This window comes from Chelonoidis abingdonii, chromosome 6 (assembly GCF_003597395.2).
Source record: "Chelonoidis abingdonii isolate Lonesome George chromosome 6, CheloAbing_2.0, whole genome shotgun sequence".
NCBI classification, from domain to species: domain Eukaryota; kingdom Metazoa; phylum Chordata; order Testudines; family Testudinidae; genus Chelonoidis; species Chelonoidis abingdonii.
Genome location: NC_133774.1, coordinates 16102137 through 16125150, shown reverse-complemented (window position 1 = coordinate 16125150; position 23014 = coordinate 16102137). Strand labels below are relative to the sequence as shown.

Genomic DNA, 23014 nt, shown 5'->3' with positions numbered 1-23014 from the left:
GTGTTGCAATTACAATGCTAGGCTTATAATGAGCAAAGTTATAGAACCAAACATAAGAGGGAAATTGAAACATAACAGTGGCATTTGCCCCCCTTCTATGGCTAGACCACAAAGGGCAGGGGTCGGCAACCTACGGAACGCATGCCACCTTTGGCATGCGAGGTGATTTTGCCTGGCACGCGGTTGCCAGCCGGGGTCCCAGCCGCTGGCCCCGCTCAGCGCTTGGTCGGCTGAGTGAATGGAACCCCAGGCCAGCAGGAGGCTGAGTGGGGCCAGTGGCCAGGACCCCATACCGGCAGCAGGCGCGCCTCCTGGCTCCCCCCTCACTGCGCTCGGGTTCTGCGGCGCCCAGGAGTGTGAGCGCCAGGTTGCAGGGCCCTGAGCCTGCTGCGGGAGGGGCGGCGGCTCAGGCTCCCAGGAGCTGCAAAGCCCGAGCATGGTGAGGTGGGAGCAGGGGGGAGGGGGGCACGTGGGAACCGTCGCCCGCATGCATTTGCTGCAGGAACCCCCCCCAGGGGTGGGCACTGGGCCACAGCCCCCCTCACCGCGCTCGGGTTCTGCAGCTCCTGGAAATGTGAGCCACCACTACCCCTCCTGGAGCTCCCCTCCTCCAGCTGCCTCAGCACTCCATGTGGAGTTTTGCCTTCACATGGAGCCAGCGTCTGACTGACATGGGCATGGTAAGGGGAGTCCCAGGGTGCAGTCAGGGAGCAGGGGGAGGGTTGGATGGGTTGGGAGTTCTGGGGGTCCTGTCAGAGGGTGGAAAATGGTTGGATGGGGTGTGGGAGACCTGGGGGTCTGTCTGGGGTAGGGGTGTGGATAGGGTTGGGGCGGTCAGGGGACAGGTAGGGGGTAGGGTCCTAGAGGGAAAGTTGGGGGGAGGTCTCAGGAGCGGTCAGTTAGGGGACAAGGAGCAGGGACGGGCATACACATTGGATAATACAGTGATACGGGCATACACATTGGATAATCACATCCAGTACATCATAACTTTTCCAGTGATACCTTACAAGAGCCATCTTACCTAAAGTATATCTCAGTTATGTCAGATCCATATTGTAAGTATATTTTCATAAAGAATATGGAAGGAAACATCATAATATGTACCAACATAACCATAAATCCATAAAAAAAAAAAGGTATATCTCCAATTATTTTTTTCTTATCTCCTAGAACTGGAAGGGACCTTGAAAGGTCATTGAGTCCAGCCCCCTGCCTTTGCTAGCAGGACCACGTATTGATTTTTGCTCCAGATCCTTAAGTGGCCACCTCAAGGATTGAACTCATACCCCTGGGTTTAGCAGGCCAGTGCTCAAACCACTGAGCTATCCCTCGCCCCATGTAGCCTGTTCCCTGACCTGCAGCAAAAACTTATTCTTTCTGTATTAGCCAGTTACAGTTCATTGAGCTGTTAATCATAACTGTAAAATATTACAGTAAATGCAGAACCACGCGCCCCCTTCCACTGCAACTACTCATGGAATGTGGCTGAGAATTTCAAGTGAAAAGGCAGGAAATTAAAAGCTACAGTTTCTCCGAAAACACACTTGATCTTTTGCATATGTAATACTTTCTGTTACTGCATATTTCCACGCAAACAATTGTTTAATGGAAAAAAAACATTTTTTTTCAGCCATTTGATGAATACTGAAACTTTCAGTAATTACATAGTGGAACTTAAGCATTGGAATTGCCAATGTGGAATCATGACTCAAGAAAATGCTGCCTGATGATACTGTGTCAGTTCAAGCAGATCAGACTGTGACCCAGAGAACAGCAGATTTCACAGCTTTTCTGGGGGTCTTTTTTACAGTAAACCAAATGGAAACATCTTCTCCCTCCCCCTCCACTCGGGCATCAACAAAACACAGATTACTTTAAAAAAGAGCCATGGAAAACTGTCTCTCTGCTTGCAGACTTTACCCATCAGGTTGACAGCACGGCTGCTTTTTGCTTCATTTTATATTTACATTTTTGCATACAGGGGATTTTAAAGAAGTATTGTAATTATTTAGTCCTATTTCATAAGTGATTTGGAAATACTTATTTTATTACTCATTTTTAGACTTTCATCTGGAACTGCTGGAGGGGGAAGCCTGTGGGGTCTGGGGAGAAGCAGGTAGTAGCAGGAATTGAGGCTGCCTCCTGATCAGCTCCCTCACCAGTGACCTTCAGGCTGCAGCTAGCAGAGGCTGTGGTTTATCCTGTATGAGCTTCCTCAGACTTCACATGCTGCTGCCAGTGTAGGGGCAAGAAGGTTGCTCTACAAGGTGGCAGACACTTAGTGTGCATGCATACAGCTGGGAACAGACAGGGCAGATAGCCCAAGGAAATGACTAACCAGTCAGACACATGCCCGGTTGCCCAGCAGCTCAGGTTGAGCGTGAATTCTACGGCAACATGCCCACTCCCTGTTGATGCATGCATGTGTGATCTGTAGCAAAGAAACTTGGATTGGTTGATTGAGTCATACCACATTTTCAAAATTGCAGCCATCATTTAGTGGAGCTGATAGGTTTTTTGGGGCCAAGAGGACAGTGCTAAATATTAATAAATAAAAGTGATTTGGGCCATGTCTTTGTATGTAGTATAACAAGTGTAGGCTAATGCTTTTCTTGACTTGTCCACTGTTAATTGCAACCTTGCAGGTACTGTAGAGATGATGTGAGTAAGTGACTATGTAGGGACCAGGTACAATTGAGTTGTAATCTGGGCTCTGTCATTGACTGGGACTGCACTAGATTTGTCTTCCCAAAATTTTCCACCATTGCTACCACTCATGGTAACAACAGTAGGAGCACTAATGCACATCATCAACCAGCTGCTGCAGCAGCCCAGAGCAAGTATAGAAAACACAGTGGTTAAAATCTTGATGGCTGTCAGTGCTTTGTCTATGTAAGCTCTCAACCTTTCCAGACCACTATACCCCTTGCAGGAGTCTGATTTGTCTAGCATACACCAAGTTTCACCTCGCTTAAAAACTACTTGCTTGCAAAATCAGACCTAAAATTACAAAAGTGTCGCAGCAAGAATTACTGCAAAATGGCATCCTTTCTCATTTTTACCATATAATTATAAAATAAATCAATTGGAATATAAATATTGTACTTACATTTCGGTGTATGGTATATAGAGCAATATAAATAAGTCATTGAATGAAATTTGTTTGTACTGACTTCGCTAGTGCTTTTTATGTAGCCCAGGTGTAGGCAACCTATGACATGAGAGCCAAAGGCAGCACTTGAGCTGATTTTCAGTGGCACTCACACTGCCCGGGTCCTGGCCACCAGTCTGGGGGCTCTGCATTTTAATTTAATTTTAAATGAAGCTCCTTAAACATTATGAAATCTTATTTACTTTACATACAACAATAGTTTAGTTATAAACTATAGACTTATAGAAAGAGACCTTTTAAAAAGGTTAAAATGTGTTACTGGCACGGGAAACCTTAAATTAGAGTAAATAAATGAAGACTTGGCACAGCACTTCTGAAAGGTTGCCGACCCCTGATGTAGCCTACTGTAAAACTAGGCAAATATCTAGATGAGTTGATGTATCCCCTGGAAGACCTTTGCGTACCACCAGGGATACACGTACTCCTTGTTGAGAATCACTGACCTAGTGCTCTTTCTGTGGCTGCCACTGTTGGAGCTGCACCAGTATTAGTAACAATACGGCACGCTAAGAAAAATGCCTAATTGGCTTTGGGCAAGTCAGTTAGCCTATCCAGTGTCTGTTTTTGCCATCTGCATCATGGGTGGCTTTGAAAATATTAAGTGCTAAGTATTATTCCTGTCACAAAATCCTATAAATAAAATAACTCATATTTTGAAGACAGTACATAGCCAGTTGGTTAAATGGTGTTTCAGCCTTAAGTCTGAATTTTTTTGTCTTTGTGTTATTGCTTGTTTCTTTAGCACTGTTACTTAGACTAGAAGATGTATCTCTGATTTCCATCCATGCAAATTGGTTCTAATCTTATCTGGATTCACCCATTCCTTGTTTGATTTGAGAGGGTGTATATCTCTCCTTTTAATCAAGCATCTAATCTGTTAATATGAATGAGTAGGGTGTATATTGTGTCTATCCTGCTATTGAAAAAACATTGTTCATGAAAATACACAGTGTTCCATTTTTATAGCTCTCTCTCACGTTATAGATTTGGCATGCATCCGTTTCATTGTCTTGGCAAGACAAGAATGCATATGTCCCAGTCTGGAAAAGGATACATAAATTGTTTTAGCTGAGTGCCATTGGTTACCGTTATTAACTAAAAAGGAGTAACGTCTTGCATAATTCATGAACATGCTAGAGGCAGATGTGTATCCTTTAAGTTCAGTGGAGTAGAAAAAATGAAATCTTCATGTTTTATATCACATTGAACTCTACCTAACAAAATGCTTACGACATGATGGAAAGATTCTTCTGACGTGCACTTGATCTTATTTTTATTTCCACTTGGTGGGAGGAATTTTTAGAATATAAAGGAAACCATGTTTCCATGATAAAAAACTGATTTCCTTTAGAATGTGCAGTTCACTAGGTGACAATTTTAATGTATTTTTAATAAATCAATTGTGGAAAGAAATAATTTTGCTTTATTGTTAGTAGTCCCTATAGTATGCTTCTTAAAATTGAGTCCTGAAATTAGGAGCAAACTCAGGTTAAACAGAATAGCACTACTATAATTTGATTAAGTTGTGCTTATTGTAAGACATGTTTAATTGAACATATGAAGTATACCAAGGTTTGGGTAATTATTTTAATGCTCTGCTGCCCATTATCTAATATGCTCAAGGACAAGATTTGCCTGCTGTGAAGCATTAAAAATAGAAAAATGCGAGTAAATTATGTTCCTAAGTATCTTTCTGTAATATGAAATGTTAAATTAAACACAGACGCACCTGCTGACTCAGGAATACATCTGAAACTTGCTTAGAGCTGTGACACTTCAATCTCCGATGGTTTGTAATCGAGTTTTGCTCCATAAGAGAATTTTTTTAAATTATGCTGTATGAATGTAAAACATTGATGTTCTTATTAATTAGAAATACCTGGAATTCTTTCGAGAGAAATTTTTTGAATCGCCAAATGTGAGGTGGGTATTTTATGTCTTGTCTCTGATGCATTTATGAGTTAAACAGTGAAGAACTCTTGTTCTAGCAAATAAAACCCTATTGGATTTCTTTGGAAGAGAATAATTCTTGACAGACTCTGGCAGAAGCCTTATCCTTGAAATGTGCTGAGCTTTGCACTAAATAAATACATTTTTTCCTTAAAAAATATCAAGTGATAATAAAACTGTAGGTTGAATTGCTTAAGTGTACTAATGTAAAACGTAGACTGAATTCTTTTTGGAGGGAAGGCCATGATTTGGAATGATGTATAGTATGAATAGAGAAGTGTCCCTTCTGTACTCCTGTCTAGAATTTATTAAAAAGATGCAAACTAACCTGTTCCTATGGGGACTGTGGGCCTGTTCTGCATCTCTACTGTTTACAGCTATACAAGTAAAGCTCTTAAGAAATGTGGTCAGTGATTAAACCAACTGAATTGTGTTGGCTCTTCCCCAGCTGTCTCATCTAGCAGGAAACTGTGGATTAAAAGTGCCTCCTTTAAAAGTGCGTGGCAGTCCCCCCATAGGCTGCTCCTAGCATGCCACTATCCCAATAGCTTGTAGAGGAACCTGGGCCCACCCTCTACACCGATTCCAATACAGGAACCCTCCACCCAGAAGCTTGGATTTCTGTTCTCCCTGCCCTTACTGCTCCTTCCCTGGACTGCTTCCTACACTGCCTATTACAGGCTACTGCTCTCTCCCCTTGTGTCAGGGAGTGTGACTGTTTCTGCCCAGGTGAGCTTCATTCCTAATTAAGCCTCATTTGCATCATAGCTCCCCTCCAGATGCAGCCTCTGGCTAATTGGCCTTTCTTGCCTATATTAACCCCTCCAGGGCTAGTGTAGGGTGAACGCCCCATCAAAGTGATACAGTATTTGTTGGGTTGCTGCCAAGATCCAAGTGTTTTGTTTGTTACGGTAAATTATTGTACAAACTTAACATGGCATTACTGGTTTGCCGTATGGGGTCACTGATGTCAAATTAGCCACCCCTCCCCCAATATTGATAAATACACTTTACAGAACTTACGTCAAAAGGCTTATAAACCAGGATTCCCTGTGTTGTGTGCAATCCTAATGCTGTATTGTGCTAGTGCATAAAAACATGAAAGCAAAATAGCCTTGATTTATAATTCCCAGAAAACAGATATCCTGAGGCCAATGTGCCTTTACCATACAGGTCTGTCACATTTTATATGCATTTAATATGCGCAATTTCAGTTTACGCGGTCGGCAAAAACAAAAAAACGAAAACAAAAAAAAGAAAATAATAATTTGAATACTGTACCTGTAGTGCGGGTGATTCCGCCTGCCATTCAACTCAATGTAATTTTGACTATATGCAGTTTTCGCTTCACGTGCTAACCCCGGAACAGAACCCCTGCATAAGATGAGACTCGCCTGTAAAATTAAAATATAGTTGCCTAAAAAAGTTCACTGAGCAGATACTCCTTACCTTTTAAACTAGAAAATATATTAACCAGAGATTAAATCAAACCTGAACTAATATCCACAAAAACCAACCTTCATCAGAATCCTCAACACCAAAAGCCTGTAAGGTGGTGGGTCTTGCAACATTCCCTGAAGGGCCATTGAGATTCAAAGGGGAGAAATGACTAGAAAAAGTGAAACTCACCACTAATCTTAATCACCCAAACTGAGTGAAATCAAACAGTAAGAAGTGGATGTTTAAGCACTCAGGAATCAGATTGACAGGACATAATTTTTAATTAGCTTAGGCTTTTAGTGTTCTTTGGGTTGGGGACTGTCTCTTTTAATTCTTTGTTCAGGGCCTAGCATAATGGCATCCTGGTCCATGACTGAAACATGTAAGAGCTACAATAATACACGTAATAAATAATAACTAGTTGCCGCTGTGGCCTTGTTTGCCCACAGTTTTTGTACCATTGCTATCAGTTAGGGATGTGATCTTTCTACTGAAATACTTGTACCAGTACAACTTCTGGTGTATGTCAGTATAAATATAAAAGTGCCTTATACCATGATAGCTCATTAACCTTCCCTGCAGAAATAACCATATTGGTAAAAGGGACCTTTGCTCAAATATAACTGTGACCAGACTAGGGGAGATTGGGAGTTGTACATTTTTGACTACACCAGTATGATTAGTATGTAGACAAGGCACCAACATGCTTTGAGCTTAACACTGATATTTACATTATATCATTATTATATCATTTTATTTGCCTGGTTGCTCCCATGCCAGTAATTTGATACCTAACTTTTAAAAAGTTTCAGTATGAGTTGAATCTGTGGTTTCTTTTCTTAGTTTGAAATTCCAGAGACAAACAGTGCTTCCTTTTATCCTGTTTCAGGAGTGGAATGTGAAGACCTTATAGAAGAGTTGCTGTGTTGCCTCATTCAGCTCATTGTTGAAATTCCCCTTCTGTAAGTACTTTTTACAGGATCTGTGTTTGAAACTTGTGTTCTGTGAAGGGAATGTGTTCATCATAATTCCCAAACTTACTGTTCAAAAAAGAATTACTTTATTTGAGCGTTAGCCAATTGCAAGACCATTGTGTCTCATATAAATAGTGATATATTGCCATCTGTATCTGATCTGAAGTATTTTACTGCCCTAGATAAACTGTAGGCATGTAGCCCTCCTCAGTCCATCTACTCTGCCCTATTTCATTTTACTTTGTAGTTTCATTTCAGACCCTGCACACTACCTCTGGGAGTACACAGAAAGCACAGCTACTATACTCTGAAAAGGTGCTATGTACACCTATTTCTGCTGGGAACAACTGCACTAATTGTTATGGTGGGGACAGGGGTGAGACTCAGGATCATTTCCCTTCAGGTGAAGGCTGCTGTTACTATAACCTGAAACTTCTGAGTGACAGAATTGTACTTGTGCTTGCTGGCAGCATAAGGACACAAGAAAGTGTGAGAGAACGGCTTCTTGCCTCCTGCACTTATGCAGGGTTCTGGGTTTTTCAATTAAAATGATGTTGCTCTTTTTACTCTAAAAGGTAATGCTCTATTTCCAAACTACAGCTGACTTGAAGTTTGAATAATAGAGAAATGATTGAGCAGACTGTTTCTATAGATCTCCAGAAGTCAAACAGATTTTGTACCATGTTTATGTGATGCTACATTTTCACAGTTTCTACCATGTAAAAAACATACATTGATTACCTGTTCATCTGGGAGATGTGCCCTGAAATATCCTTAACTAGGGACAGTCTTTTTGTTGTGTGTTTGTACAGTCCTAGCACAGTGGGGTCCTGGCCCAGGACTGGGACTCCTAGGCACTAGGATAATACAAATTATAGGTTCTTTATCTTCTAACCTCATTTTTCTGGAATGGTTCTTGCTTTCTTTAATTTGAAATAATGTGTTCCCCACACCAGTCTCTCTTCATTTTAAACTTCATTTTTCCAGTATAAATTTTAAAAAGGCAGTTTTGGTCAACATTAACTTTTCATGTGTGTGATCACTTGGTAGCTTGTGCCTAAAATACGTATTGCCCAAATTGAATGTAGTCAATTCTGAAACAACTTCAGTGGGATCCGTGTTTCTAACTTTTCTTAGATTATCTGTTACTGTATGCACTTCACTTTGTTGTTGCAGACTCAGGACTTGTCTTCACTACTGGGATAAGTCGACCTAAATTACACTACGTTATTCATGAAGCTGGGGTCGACGTAGCTTAAGTTGACTTATCCCGGTGTCTTCACTCTTCTGAATTGACAGGAGATGCTCTCTGATCGACTTCCTTTACTCTTCTCTGAGAGCTGGAGTACTGGGGTCGACCAGAGAGCGCTCTGCCATCGATTTAGCAGGTGTTCACTAGACGCGCTAAATCGATCCCTACTGCAGCGTTGATCTCCCTGTAGTGGAGACCAGCCCTTAGTGTTTACATTGCTAATTACTCTTCTGGGTGGAAAGCTGACAAATCTGTTTGCTGCCCTGATAAAGATACAACTGTTTCTGAAATGTTGTGCTCATTAAATAGAATTCTGTCAGCATTACACACTGTCACTGTTTAATGAATTAATGGTATGATTTAGAGTGTCGGTCTGCAAAGCAAAGAGGCATTGTCAGAGGCTTCCTGAAATTGTTACACTTTTTGTTCGGAACTGATTAGAGGAAATACTAAGAGGTGGAAGGGCTGAGACACATGGAGACATTCATAAATCCTGTATCTTATCGTTGGAAGGCAGTCCCATGTCATATATTGTGTGGAGCCCAATGCCATATGTTCTGTCATTCTAGTTGAAAACACATTCTACAACCAAAGTTGACGTAACCCTTTTTAACAGTTGGACTCTAGTGTCAGCGTTTCCACGTTTTCTGTGAATATACCTTTTAGGTATAGTAGTAGTTGTTGAAAGCCACAATTACACCAACAGCAATATAAGAAAAAACATGTAGTGGGTTGGTGGAGTCTTTACATACTTCCAAAAAAACACTTAGGTCTGTGGGAATAGGGGTGCTAGGTGTCTGGTTTTCAACCGGAACACCTGGTCAAAAAGGGACCATGGCAGCTCTGGTCAGAATTACTGACTGAGCCATTAAAAGTCCGGTTGGCATGAGGCTGGCAGGCTCCCTACCGGGAAGCAGCCGACACATGTGGCCAATGGGAGTTATGGGGATGGCGCCTGCAGGCGGGGGCAGTGCGCAGAGACACTTGGCCGTGCCTCTGCCTAGAATCCAGAGAGACATGGTGGCCGCTTCCTGGGAGCTCCCTGAGGTAAGTGCCGCCCAGAGCCTGCACCCCTCACCCCATCCCACACCCAAACTCCCTTCTGGTGCCCGCACCCCCTCCTGCACCACAACCCCCTGCCCTAGCCATGAGCTTCCACACCCAAACTCCCTCCTGGAGCCAGCATCCCCTCCTGCGCTCCAGCTTAACCCCCCCCCCCACACACACACTCTGAACCCCTTGGCCCCAGCCTGGAGCCTCCTCCTGCATCACAAACCTCTTATTCTTGGCCTCAGCCCAGAGCCTGCGGCCCCAGCCCAGAGCCCTTTCCGCCCTGCTACACAGCAACCCCCTGCCTCAGACCAGAGCCCCCTCCTGCACCCTGAACTCCTCATTTCTGGCCCTACTCCAGAGCCCGTACTCCCAGCCGGAACCTGCACCCTTTCCTGCATGCCTGCCCCAGCCCTGATCACCCTCCCGACCTCCAAACCCCTTGGTCCCAGCCCAGAGCACCCTCCTACACCCCAAACCTCCTATCCCCACTCCACTCCAGAGCCCGTACTCCCTCCCATCCTCCACCCCCCTGCCTCAACCTGGAGCTCCCTCCCACACCCTGAACCCCTTGATCTCACCACCAAGCCCAGAACCCCCTTCGTAACTCCAAACCTCTCATCACCAGCCCCACCCCAGAGCCCGCACCCAGAGACCTCCCCTGCACCCCAACACCTGCCCCAGCCCAGAAATTCTCCTGAACCCCTCATTTCTGGCTCTCCCCCAGACCGTGTGCTCCCTCCCACCCCCCTGCCTCATCCTGGAGCCCCCTCCCACACTCTGAACCCGCTGACCTCACCCCCAAGCCCAGAGTCCCCTTCTGAACTCCAGACCTCTCATCTCGAGCCCCACCCCAGAGCCTGGACTGGGAGACCCCTCCCCCCCGCACCCTAACACCTACCCCAGCCCAGAAACTTCTCCCACACCCTGAATCCCTCATTTCTGGCCCCAGCCCAGATCCCGCACCCCCAGCTGGAGCCCTCACCCCCTCCCGCACCCCAGCCCCCATCCTGGAGCCCCCTCCTGCACCATGAACCCCTCATTTCTGGCCACACCCTGGAACCCGCACCCCTTCCCACACCCCAGCCCCTGCTCCAGCCTGGTGAAAATGAGCTAGTGAAGATGGGGGAGAGTGAGCAATGGAGGGATGGGGAATGGAGTGAGTGTGTTGCGGGCCTCACAGAAGGGGTTGGTCAGAGGCAGGACCTCGGGGAAGGGGCACAGTAAGGGTATTTGGTTTTATGTGATTAGAAAGTTGGCAAGCCTATGTGAGAAACATTATAGTTTAGTTTCTCTTTAGGTATGTCTACTCTGCAATTAAAAATCTGTGGCTGGGCCATGTCAGCTGACTTGGGCTCGCAGGGCTGTTTTATAGCGGTGTAGATATTTGAGCTCTGGGACCCTCCCACCTCACAGGGTCCTGGAGCTCAGGCTCCAGGCTGAGCTCAAATGTCTACACTCCAGTTAAACAGCCCCTTTGCCTAAGCCCCATGAGCTTGAGTCAGCTGGCACAGGCCAGCTGCGAGTGTCTAACTGCAGTGTGAACTTACATTTTTTAGGTTCATACTCTTGGCTCTGTGAGTAATACATATGCAAAATATTTGTACATATAGATCACAGGTTTTCAAACTCTTTTTGCTGAGGCCCCCCTCACCTTGAAAATATTTCAGGTGGTGGCAACCTCCTTCCCCTATACCATACCATACTATCCTCACTTTTGTGCTGTTGATGGCGCTGCCTTTGTAGCTGGGCACCCAGCCAGCAGCTGCTGCTGCTCTTCAGCCACTCAGCTCTGAAGGCAGTGCAGATGTAAGGGTGGCAGTACCCCCATACAATAGCCTTGTGACCCCCTCGTGGGTTGGGACTTTCTATTTGAGAAATGCTGAGCTAGATTTTTTCTTTAGCAAAAATATTCCTCAGATAGTATGTTAAGATGCTGATGGTTTTGACACATCTTAAGTACAAATATGGATACTTAAGAAAATGTTCATTTTGTTTACCTTTAACAATGTAAAACTGCTCCAGCCAACAAGTTCTTTTGCAGCTCATTTGGTGGAGGGGAATGCATGGAAAACTGCTCCCTATAGTACACAATAAACAAAAAAAAAATCCTCATTAAGGATTCGCTCTTAGTTTAGTCTTTTCAAACTCAACTGCTGCTGAAGGGTGTCTTCCTAGTAGCTGTAATGTCATCCAAAAGGGGCCCAGAACTGCAAACTGTGTTGTGCTCTTTTTCAGAAAGAGATGGTAGCATTGAAAGATTTTTTTGGATTATGTAACTTCAGATTTTTGTCTAACTCATCAGTTTCTTTGCCAGTTAAATTTTTCTCTTCCTGCAAGCCAGATTTACCAAATCATTTTTACCCCTATTTTGGGCATAAGAGGTGTAATTATTGCCTTGATAGAAATAAATCTAGAAAATCCCCAAATTTGTATGTGAATTTTGGGAAGGTCAAGCCTTTTCAGTCCAGAGGTTGTCTAAATGGACTAGGTTACATGTTCAGACTTACTGTGACTTGCGTGGCCTTCCAATAGCAGAGGAGTTGGGGCCCATTCCACTACAGGGTGGGCAGCTTCTCAACTTACATTATTAATGTCTCTGTAGTTGTGGTCTGTAAACCTGCTTTTGAGATTTGAAGTTTCACTTCCATAGACCATCAATGTTCCAATGGGGATTCCAGATTGGAAGCTCTGCGCAGTAGAGCATCCATTAGTAGCAATCAGTATACCTCCAGAGGACTGTCACTGCTAGCTAGTACCCTACTCTGGGGTTCTGAAGAGGCAATTTCATGAAGAAAAGGTTACTTACCGGTGACTGCTCTCTGAATGTATCCCTTCTTTAGATCCTTACTTATACTGCATTCCTCCCCTCAGTAAAAGATTTTAATGAACTGTCTTGGAGAAGCTGATGGATAGTTATATAGTAGCCTCCTTGTGTCCAGAATGCAGGACTGGAGTAACATTTTCATGTCCCCCAGCTGCTTCACTACTTAAATGGTTCTATGCCTCTCCTAGCAGGACATTTGACTCCTACAGACGCAGTACATTCCACCTAGTTACTGGAAAGTAACTTTGTTTTCTCTGTGACTGCATCGTTTCAGTGTGTGTCAACGCAAATTATCTCTTGGAGAACACATTATCCAATAGAGAACCAGCCTGTTGTGAAGGGAGCTGTTCAAGAGTAGAGAGAACACTTGAATTACAGATCATGGTGAAATTATGATTGTAAAACAAACTGGGGAAAACTTCTTCACAGAGGTTCAGTCTTGGGTATCCCAGAGAGGTTCAGTTTGAATCAGATGTAGATAACTGAACAGACACTCTGAGGGCATGTAGGAGAGGAGTCTAAAAATTGCAAATGGGCAGCGTAGCCTCCCAATTTTTTTGATCGATTTATTTATTTAGAAAGATTTTACAGGTTTACAAATCATTGCCATGTATCTTTCAGGAATAAAAAGACGATCATTAGAACCGTGAGCTTCTGTTTAGAGAAATGTTTTACGCTAATATAATCATCAGATCGCTCTACTTAAGGTGTTATCTACTTACAGTGAGCCTCTTTAAGCTACAAGAATGTGATGTTTTCGGTGATTTTACTAAATCGAGTGAAACTTCTGATTATACATTTACAAACCAACCATGTCTATCAAACGTTAATATTCAAAAAAATTGGAGAGATGTGCTGGGTTTTGGTGCACGCAGATGTACTTTGTTTGAGCATTGAGTAAATGGTAACATATCTATTTGTCCTCTATTTTGGTGGATACATAATTGGTATTTTAATTTTTCCATAACAACTTACCAGAGTTTTATTAACCATTCCTCTATGACTGAACTTTTTCTTTTTCCAGTAGTCTAGCAACTACTAGCAGATAAGAGATTAATTCTCTATTTTTTTGTGTGACCATTTCTACCGGGAAGCCCCAAGAGGATTAGAAAAAGATCATTTGGAATAGATGGCCAACAGTTTGGTTATGAATTGCATCCCAAGACCACTCTCTAATAACTGGACATGTCTACCATATGTGCATGAAATCTCCTCCTTCACAACAGTTTCTCCCCATTAAATCTCTCTCTCTCTCTCTTAACCTGACTAGTGTGAAGTACCACTGAAATAGTATCTTAAGGAAATTTTGCTACAGATTGAGGTTGCTGGTCTTTTTTCCCATAAAATTCCATTCCTCTGGGGTAATTTGTCTATCCAGATCCTTTTTCTAGGGTGTCATATATGGCCGTCTTTTGTTAGGAAATTTGTATGCAGGTATTGATATAAATTAGTTATTTATTGTGTTTCCTAATTGACCAGACACCACCGTTTCTATTTAAGTTTTCTTTCTGTAGAAAACAACTTTCTAGAAAGTTGAGAGCCATAATTCCTAACTTAAAGGTACTGATACCATGTAGGAGTGGGCTGATTAAAGATAATTTTGATTTCTAAATATTTTAGAAAAGCTTTTTTCAGCCTAGCCTAGTGTTAATAATGTGTGTGCTCCAGCAAAAGACAAAACAGAAATCTATAACACATCTCATCTCAAGCATACAAAAGCCTCCCATGAAATGGAATTGAAGAAACAAAATGTTTTGAGCCTTGTCTGGAAAGGATCCAGAGATGTACTTTGGGGTATGCTATGGGAGAACTTTTCAGAGTTGTAGCCATGAATGGAGGAAGCCCCATTTTCTTGAAATTAGTATCTCCCTGAGAACTGCTTGCTGCCTTGTGCCTCATCATGGAAGTTGCCATCAGCTGGTTGGAGCAGGTGGCATATGGATCATAGGACAGCACCCTTTATTATTTAAGGCTTACTTACGAGACCTTGAATTACCCTTGTTGAATAATAGGCAGCCAGTACCAGTGTCATTCACAAAACACTAAGTGGAAAAGCTTTTAAATTTAAAACTTTTAATTTTAAAACATTAATATGGTTTAAAGAACATTATTGCTCTTTAAAAATCAGCACTGTGTAATCCCAGTAAGAGACAAGTTATTGTTCAACACTGTTTGATTTATGGACGCTTCAGGTTGCAGATGTTGGTCTTCCTTTGGTCTTGTTACTGTGAGCACCCAAAGGTGTGCATTAACAAGTATTACTACACGGGCCATTGTATAGCACTGCTGAAATATGTCATCCAATATGCTTTGTGTAGCAACTGTTACAAACATTTTGCTGTAAGATGGAGTTCCAAAAACGGTAAATTATAGAGGTATCTTTCAGCAGCTTGTTAGGAATTGGTGTCCATAACAGAACATCTGGTTGTTGTTAGTACATTTTCACTTCATTAAGAACTATAAGTACATGTTGGGAAAAGAATGAGATACTCTGATCCAGTTACACCATTGTTGAGCAGCACCCTGTAGTGCCACTGTAGGTTAGTGAACATTTCCATTACATTTCATTATTTTCTGTAGGGTTTTTTTAAAAAAACCCTGCTGTTGGCTAAAATCTTCCAAATTTGAAAATAATTAGGACCATTTTCAGTTTAAAAGGTTTAGGATGCTCTTTGCATTTCCTGGTATTTAAAAATGAAATGTAGCAACTGGCAGGTTCACAGCGTGATCCAGATACAGTATCTTTTGAGAGAGTTATTGGAAAATTATAGTGTGTATAATAGCATTTATATAGGACTTTATAATTTCATGGGACTGTAGAAACCCCCCCTGCCTCCCATAAATACACAATGAAAAATACAATTCATTTTTTCCCCTCACTAATTGTATGAAAGGGAGGAAGTTAAGCTTGCTTTTTCCTCCTTTACATTTTGAAAAGGTTGCTATATTGGATGCTAGTTTTGATACTCTCCAAAAATAATTTAAATACTTCAGTTTAGATAGAGAGCTACTCAAGAGACTTTACCAACATCATGATATTTGAAAATTGTTTGACTATAACCCTTTATTTAAGAAAATCTGTCTTAATTATAAAGGGAAAAAATCCTCCTAGTTCTCTCATCTTTTGAATATAACCAAAATTTCCAAATCATGAGAGAGTTAAATTGTTCAGAACACAACCATCAGCATGCTGATTTCATACCTCCTTCCCAGGTCACCATGGTTTACCAATAACCTACTATAAAAACAGATAGCAAAGGCTAGAGTATTGGTGGTGGTGGTCTGGTAATTAATGTGTAAAGCATTTCTGTGATGCTGTGTCACAGGCTTGGCTGGCCCTTTAAGGAAAGCTGGGCTTAGCCTTGCCTGTGACCTAGCAGCTATCCCTCAGCCTCACTGGTGATCTAGCAATGTACTGATAGTTAGTGATCCCAGCTGAGTGTGATGGAGCTTAATTATGATGCCAGATCTCAGCTTCAAGGGATGAGAGTGAGGACAACTTAAATAAAGCTGTGAACTCAGTAAAGAGGAGGGGCCCTGGAAGGAGGAATAAGGGCAGTTCCCCCTCTGGGACAGGCCTAGGGAAGTCAAGCTGGAAGACCCACAGGGAGCAGGGTCGGCTTCTGTGAGGGAGCTCTGAGATAGGGCCTGCAAAAAGCAGAGAAACTTCTGAAGGAAGCTGCTGGAGTCCCCAGAGAAAGTAGGCAGTGGGGGAAATATCTGCTGGGAGAATGCAACATAGAAGAAGCAGAGAGTATCAGTATAGCCTGAAAGGGGCAAAACAATTATTTTAATTCATTATAGTTGGACCCTCTGTTACCCTGGAAATGACTTGGCTGGAGGGCTAAGTCACAGAAGACTTGAACAGGACAAAGGGCAAAGGAAGTGGCCACCAAGAAGGGGCACTAGAGGCAAAGTCCCCTGCAATATAGCTCCCTGATGCCAAGTGGCACTACAGTGGTAAGAACAACCTATTACACATGGCCATGTTGGAGAATAAGAAGTCTTCTCTGTCAGCAGCAGTTAAATCCCAACCTGTGGATACATTCCAGGTGGTAGTAAGCAGTTTGATCAACCTGGAATGGCTCCAGAGGCATCTCTTTTTTGGCTATGAGGAAATTTTATTTTTCTGAAGAAAACACTGAGCAGATTCAGTGTGACCTTGCTGGAACTTGGCATTGCAACCTAAGGTTAGAAAGAACAGCTGCATCATCATCCCATAATAAATTTCAGTCATTGTCCCAATGAAGGTCCCAACGATACTGCAAGTGATATGCCTGAAGTAAACCAGACCCAGTGCCCATACTGGATGTAGAAAGCCTCCATGAAAAGCATGCACTGTTTTCTGAATGGGGATAGCCAATGTACCCACTGGTAATTCTCAACCAAGCTTGTTGTCTGGCTCCTACAGAAACCAACTCTGGGCACTAGTGTCTTGGCAGCCAGTCAGCTATGTTTAAAGTCCTTCTTTTGGAAGTATATTTGAGAAACTGGTAACTGTCTGTTTTCAGCATCTGACACCCTCAAAACCCTTGACCCTCCTTTGATTAGGCTTCAGACTGGAATCATCACTGGAATTGCATGGAAATTACACCAATTACTGTGGTCAACCTCCCCTTCGGGAACCTAAGTCAAACAGCTTTAAAAAGTCTTCATCTTTTAGCATCTTTTGACATGATGTTGCTGTCACAGCTACATAACTTAGCAGGAGTGGATGGAATTTTGTAAAATCATGCCATTCATTCCCTTCTTATCTGTCCCAAGGAGTGATGGCCCTTTCTGAGGGCTCTTGGCTATCTGGTCCATCAGAGCTTAGTCTTGTCACCTCTTCTATTCAAACATCAGTATGAAGCCTCTTGGGGTGAATGTGAAATGATAAGGCCTACAGTTGCACTAGTACTTCAGTGATACACAGCCTTGTCTCCTTTTGTCTGATCCAGAGAGTATCATCACCAAGTTCGTCTAATGCATGACAAAAGTTTACTCTTCCTGTTGTTTCATATTGAGTAGTTTAGTACTGTGTGCCATTTAACATTAACGCACTATAGCTCTAAAAGCATATGGTGGTCATCCCGTAGAGGATGAAGCCTGATCTTCTTTATTAATCCTGCATTTCTTATCAAGGATGTTGAAAATGTCATTCAGAATTCAGTTTCCTTTTGTAGCAACTTTAATGTGTGATCATATATGGCTAGGTATTTAGGCATTTGTCTTTAAGTCTTCTCTTACGTTAATGACAATATCTCAAATTTGGTTACAGCTAACATTTTCAGGAAAACCTGTCTTGTTGGTATGAAGGATCAGTTGAAGCATTTAAAAATGCTTACATAGTGCTTTATATAGGGTTTTAATGAAATTCTCTCTTAAACTATCTCATCCTGGTAAAAATAGGTATTTCCCAGAGGGAAGAACTAAGGTACAGAGAAGCTGAGATTTGTGCTCACCAAACAAGTAGTCAGAGATGATCTGGGAATAGAACTCATAAATCTTGATTCCCAGTTCACTGCCCTGTTCATTAGACACACTCCCTTCCTATCTATAGAGATGGGAGAACTAGATGGGAATATTTCCTGTTCTTTCATTTGAGAGAGAGTAGTAGAAAAGGCCAGTGGGTGCCCTTTGCTTTACAATTCTTATTTCTTGAGTGCATATTTGAGAAATTTCCCAAATGTTTCTATTGCCAGCGTGTGTGTGTGCCATCATTGGGTTTAAATTTGGAAGTAATTCCAAGAGGAAAGATTATGTTCACTTTGACCTGTTGTACTTGCATTTGGAGACCAATAATCAGCTACTCTACTTCTTTTCAGTGTTCAAAACTGATCTATTCTCTGTGATGACTCTTCTGTCACCTTTCTGGTGGGCCCCGAGGAAGCATTCTAATAAAACCTGGTTCTTGTATGATTTGAAATTTTTTGTAACTCAGCCCTTTTGGCGACCATCCTTAATTAGAAAATTAGTTATACTTTAACCTTTTGATACTTAGAGGGTCCTAAATTGGTGTGGTGAAAGTCCAAGAAAATAATTAAAAGATAGGGAGAGAGAGTTTTGGGTTCTTTGAGTGATATCCTTTGGGTGTTCCACTGCACATGTGGCAGCACCCCCATGCCTGGGATTGGAGATCTTTCTCAGCAGTGCCCTTCGGACTGCAGATGCGCACCTCCCCCCTCCCATGCTGTGAGCGGGATGTATACATAGTACTGCGCAGTCTGACCGCCTCCAGTTCCTTCTCCTAACGCGTTTAATCTGGGATGGAATCCACAGCAGAGCCTGCTTCTCCTGTTCCCTCAGTAGTTAGCGCCTTACTTTTTAGATGTAGTGTAGTTAGTATTTTCTTCTTTCTTTTTTATTTCTATTGTAAACAAAACCAAACCCAATTTTTTTGTATTTCATTACCTTTAAAGTTATGTCATAGCTTAGGTTTCATGTCCTCGCTGCCCTTCCTGACAGGGAAGCTTTTTTCCCGTCACCCTTATGCCCAGGTTCCCTGGGTTTAAGAGGCACATCTCCTGCGAGGCTACCTTCCAGTAACGAATGACCACCTGCATTGTATTTGCTGTCTTGAAGAGGGACACGTTCCACAAAAATGTTCTCACTGCCACAACCAGGGCCAGAAATGACTGGGGCCTGCATCAGACCTGGGCCCGGACTCTCTTCCTGTGAGGTCCTCGTGTTCTGCCAGGATGAGGGCTGAGGGGAATGAGGATCAGTAGATGAAGAGAAAATTGTCCCTTTCTCACTTGGGCCAGAAGAAACAGGCTCCCTCCTCACATTTTGAGGCATAGTCCACTAAAACACCGTCCCCTGCAAGGTCAGTTTCCTCAACAGCATCTGACAGGGGACATAGCTCTAGGGCCCACCCAAGTACCTCTGGTGTCAGAATGTAGAAATGGGATAAAGACTTTAATCTGGCAGTCCTACAGCACTTGGCACAGTCAATCACCTCTGGAGATCGAGACAAGCCGACTGCAGGAGCTGCAGCGCTGGCATCCTTTTTGGCACTGAGCAAGCCCTTGGAGCCAGCCAGGTCATCGGAGCCAATCAGGTCTCCATCTACTGACACCTTAGGGGAATACATCACTCCTTTGGTACCGAGTCATACGTTGGCACCAGTGGTGCTCCCTCCCCCCCTTCCAGTAGACTTTAGTTACTCTAAAGACCTCCTGGTAGCAGACACTCCTGAGTCACCTCTTCTTTGACATGACCTCGCCCCACTTCCACCTCCTCTCCAGGCTCACAACACTCCTCTGTTTCTCCTCCGAGGATGACACATCCCTTCCCCAGTGATCAGGAGGAGCAAGCTCCTCCTACATTACATTTCTTTTTCTGATGATGCTATCATGCCTCCACCCCCTACATCTGCCAGTGATTTCAGACATTTTCTAGGCCTGCTCTGAAAGATTGCAGATTCCCTGCAGATTCCTTTGGAATTCAAGGAAGTCAAGGGTCAGCAGCATTACACTGCTTGATATTCTCGATGCATCTTCTTCCTCCAAGATCGTACTACCAATCAGTGAAGCTCTTCTCGACTCTGCAAAAGTTCTCTGGCAGACCCCAGTGTCCCTCCCTACGACTTGCAAATGCACCAACAAAAAGTACTGCATTCCAGCGAAAGATGCTGAATTTCTATTCTCTCACCCTACCCCAAATATTCTGGTGGTCAATGAGAGAGGCAAGAGAGAGGCCATCATTACCAGTCCTGTGCTAGCCATCTAGAAAGAGTTTGGAAATGCCTAGACTTATTTGTACACAAGGCATATCCCTCAGCTATGCTCCGGTTTTCAATCTTGAGCTATGAGGCTCTGATGGCTAAGCATAACTGCTTAAACTCTAAATTGAAGGAACTCTGTCATGATCTCCTGGAGGCCGCAATTCCAGTCCCTAATGTTGGAAGGACACCTCCTAACCTGTAGAGCCTTACAAGCCTCATTACATTCTGCAGACACCATTGCCCAATCCATTGCAGCTCCTGTGGTCATGAGGCGTGCATCACGGCTTCATCTCTTGGGTTTTCCTAAAGAGGTCCAAACCACTGTGGAAGACTTACCTTTTGAGGCCAAAAACTATTCTCGGAGCACATGGATGATTCCGTGCACTCCCTTTAAGACTCTTGAGCTACACTTCAATCACTTGGCATTCTATACACCTGCACCGAAAAGACATCTCAGAAAGTACTATTTCTCTTCTCATTCCCAGCCATCGCAATATACTCCTCAATGGTGGTATGACTGCAGCGCCGTAAACAAAGGCGTCTCTCCAAGCATAGTGCACCCACTCTTCAGGGACTACCTGTCATTCACCCCCCCCCACCCCCCAAAGCAACAATGTTGAAGGTGTGGTCAAGGCACTGAGAAGCCTCTCCCACTTCCAGTCATTCCCACCATCTTTGACGTCCCACCAGTTGACAACGGACTAGCTCAGTTTCTCCCATTATAGAGACTAATCACCTTGGACAAGTGGGTTCTAGAGATAATCAAGAAAGGACACTTCATCCCCTTCCTATCTATCCTGCCACTCTGGTCCCACTCTTTATGGTTGAAGATAATTAAACTGTGGGACCATGTGTCCAGAACAACATCTCCATTTCAGCCTCATACCTCCCAGCCACCAGAACACCTCTGGTGACACACACAGCAGGACATTCTCACATGGTCATGAATGGGAGCTGGATAAGCAAGCAGTTCATCCCATTTTCAACCAATGGGGCCATCCCACCATAGATCTCTTGGCCACTCAACACAACGTCTACTGCCCTCAGTTCTGTTCCAGGGTGGGACTAGGGTCTGGATTGCTCGGAGACACATTCCTCATAAGCTGGCATGCGCCATTGCTTTATGCCTTTCCTCTCTTTCCCTTCCTATTCTAAGTACTTCGCAAAATACAGAAGGTCCGAGCTCATGTCATACTAATAGCTTCAACATGGCCATGAAAAGTCTGGTATACTTATCTTCTACGCATGAGGCATGATGGTATACTGACAGATCTCTTTCCACCTAACACTGTGGCTCCTCTCACAGGATGCATCCTCCAACCCAATCGACAGATGCTCCACCTCAAAATCTGACTCCTCTGTGGTTCCAGGATCTGGAAATAACCTGCTCAGACATAGTCAAACAGATACTTTTGAATAGCAGGTATGACACAACCAGATGCACTTACATTCGTAAGTGAACTAGATTCACTGCTGGTGCGCCTCACACCAGGTCGATGCAGTGTACTCTTCATTGCCACTTATTCTTGACTACATTCTACACTTTAAACATTCAGGATTGGTCAGTAGCTCTATTAGGGTACCCTGGGTGGAGATCACTACCTGTTACTCCCCCATTGATGGCCACTCAGTCTTCACACACCCACTCATGAAACACGTCTTGAGGGGTATTCAAAATCTTATTCCCATATATGAGAACTGATCCCGGCCTGGGACCCCAGCATAGTTCTACATTCTCTGACTAAGCCCCTGAATGAACTAATGGCAACCTGTTCTTATGTACACCCATCAGTGAAAATGGCCTTTCTTGTCGCCATCACCTCTGCTAGATGGACGGGCGAAATTGGGGACCTCGTGACATATCCACCGTACACAGTGTTTTATAAAGACAAAGTTACACTATGCCCACACCCAAAATTCTTATCTAAGGTCCCAGTATAATTTCATCTAAATCAACTGATAACACCTCCCTTGCTCCTTCTCGAAGCCTCACAGTAATCAACAGGAGACAGCTCTACACGCCCTAGATGTGGACATGCATTCTACCGGGACAGGACTAAACCCTTCCAGAAATCACCATGATTATTCCTCTCCATCACCAAAAGATCCATAGGCATCTATCTAAACAATGCCTCTCTTAATGGATCTCACAGTGTACACGTTTATCTTACGAAGTTCACGATAGACAACCTCCTACTTCAATCAGAACACATTCCACAGAGTCGTTATCTACATTAATTGCCTTTCTTAATAATGTCCTCAATGATGACATTTGTAAGGCTGCCACGTGGGCATCGACAGGTACTTTCACCTGGCAGTACACTATTATGTATGATGCCTGTCCTCACCCATACAAGTCGGTCTGAAGCCCCAGCCTTCCAATTAGAGGCATTGCTTTATAATCTCCTACAGTGGAGCACCCATAGGGACATCACTCGAAGAAGAAGAAGAGAGGGTTATTCACCTGTGGAGTAACTGAAGTTCTTCGAAATTGTGTGTTCCTATAGTTGCTCCACGACCCACCCTCCTCCCCTCTGCTTCGGAGCCAAAAACATAAGCTCTGTGTCAGAAAAGGAACTGGACACGGTTGAACTGCACAGTGCTGTGTGTGTGTATGTGTGTGTGTGTGTGTATATAT

The 23014-nt window shown here is 43.4% G+C and overlaps 1 protein-coding gene across 5 annotated transcripts in view; it reads left to right on the top strand.

Moving 5' to 3' along the window:
- The window catches only part of DYM (dymeclin), a 351012-nt gene that overhangs the window by 60916 nt on the left and 267082 nt on the right, over window positions 1-23014 (top strand). For all 5 annotated transcript variants that reach the window (XM_075066858.1, XM_075066862.1, XM_075066859.1 and 2 more), the window contains one exon: window positions 7455-7527. In XM_075066858.1, coding sequence (XP_074922959.1) covers window positions 7455-7527 — 73 coding nt within the window. The remainder of the gene's footprint in view (window positions 1-7454; window positions 7528-23014) is intronic.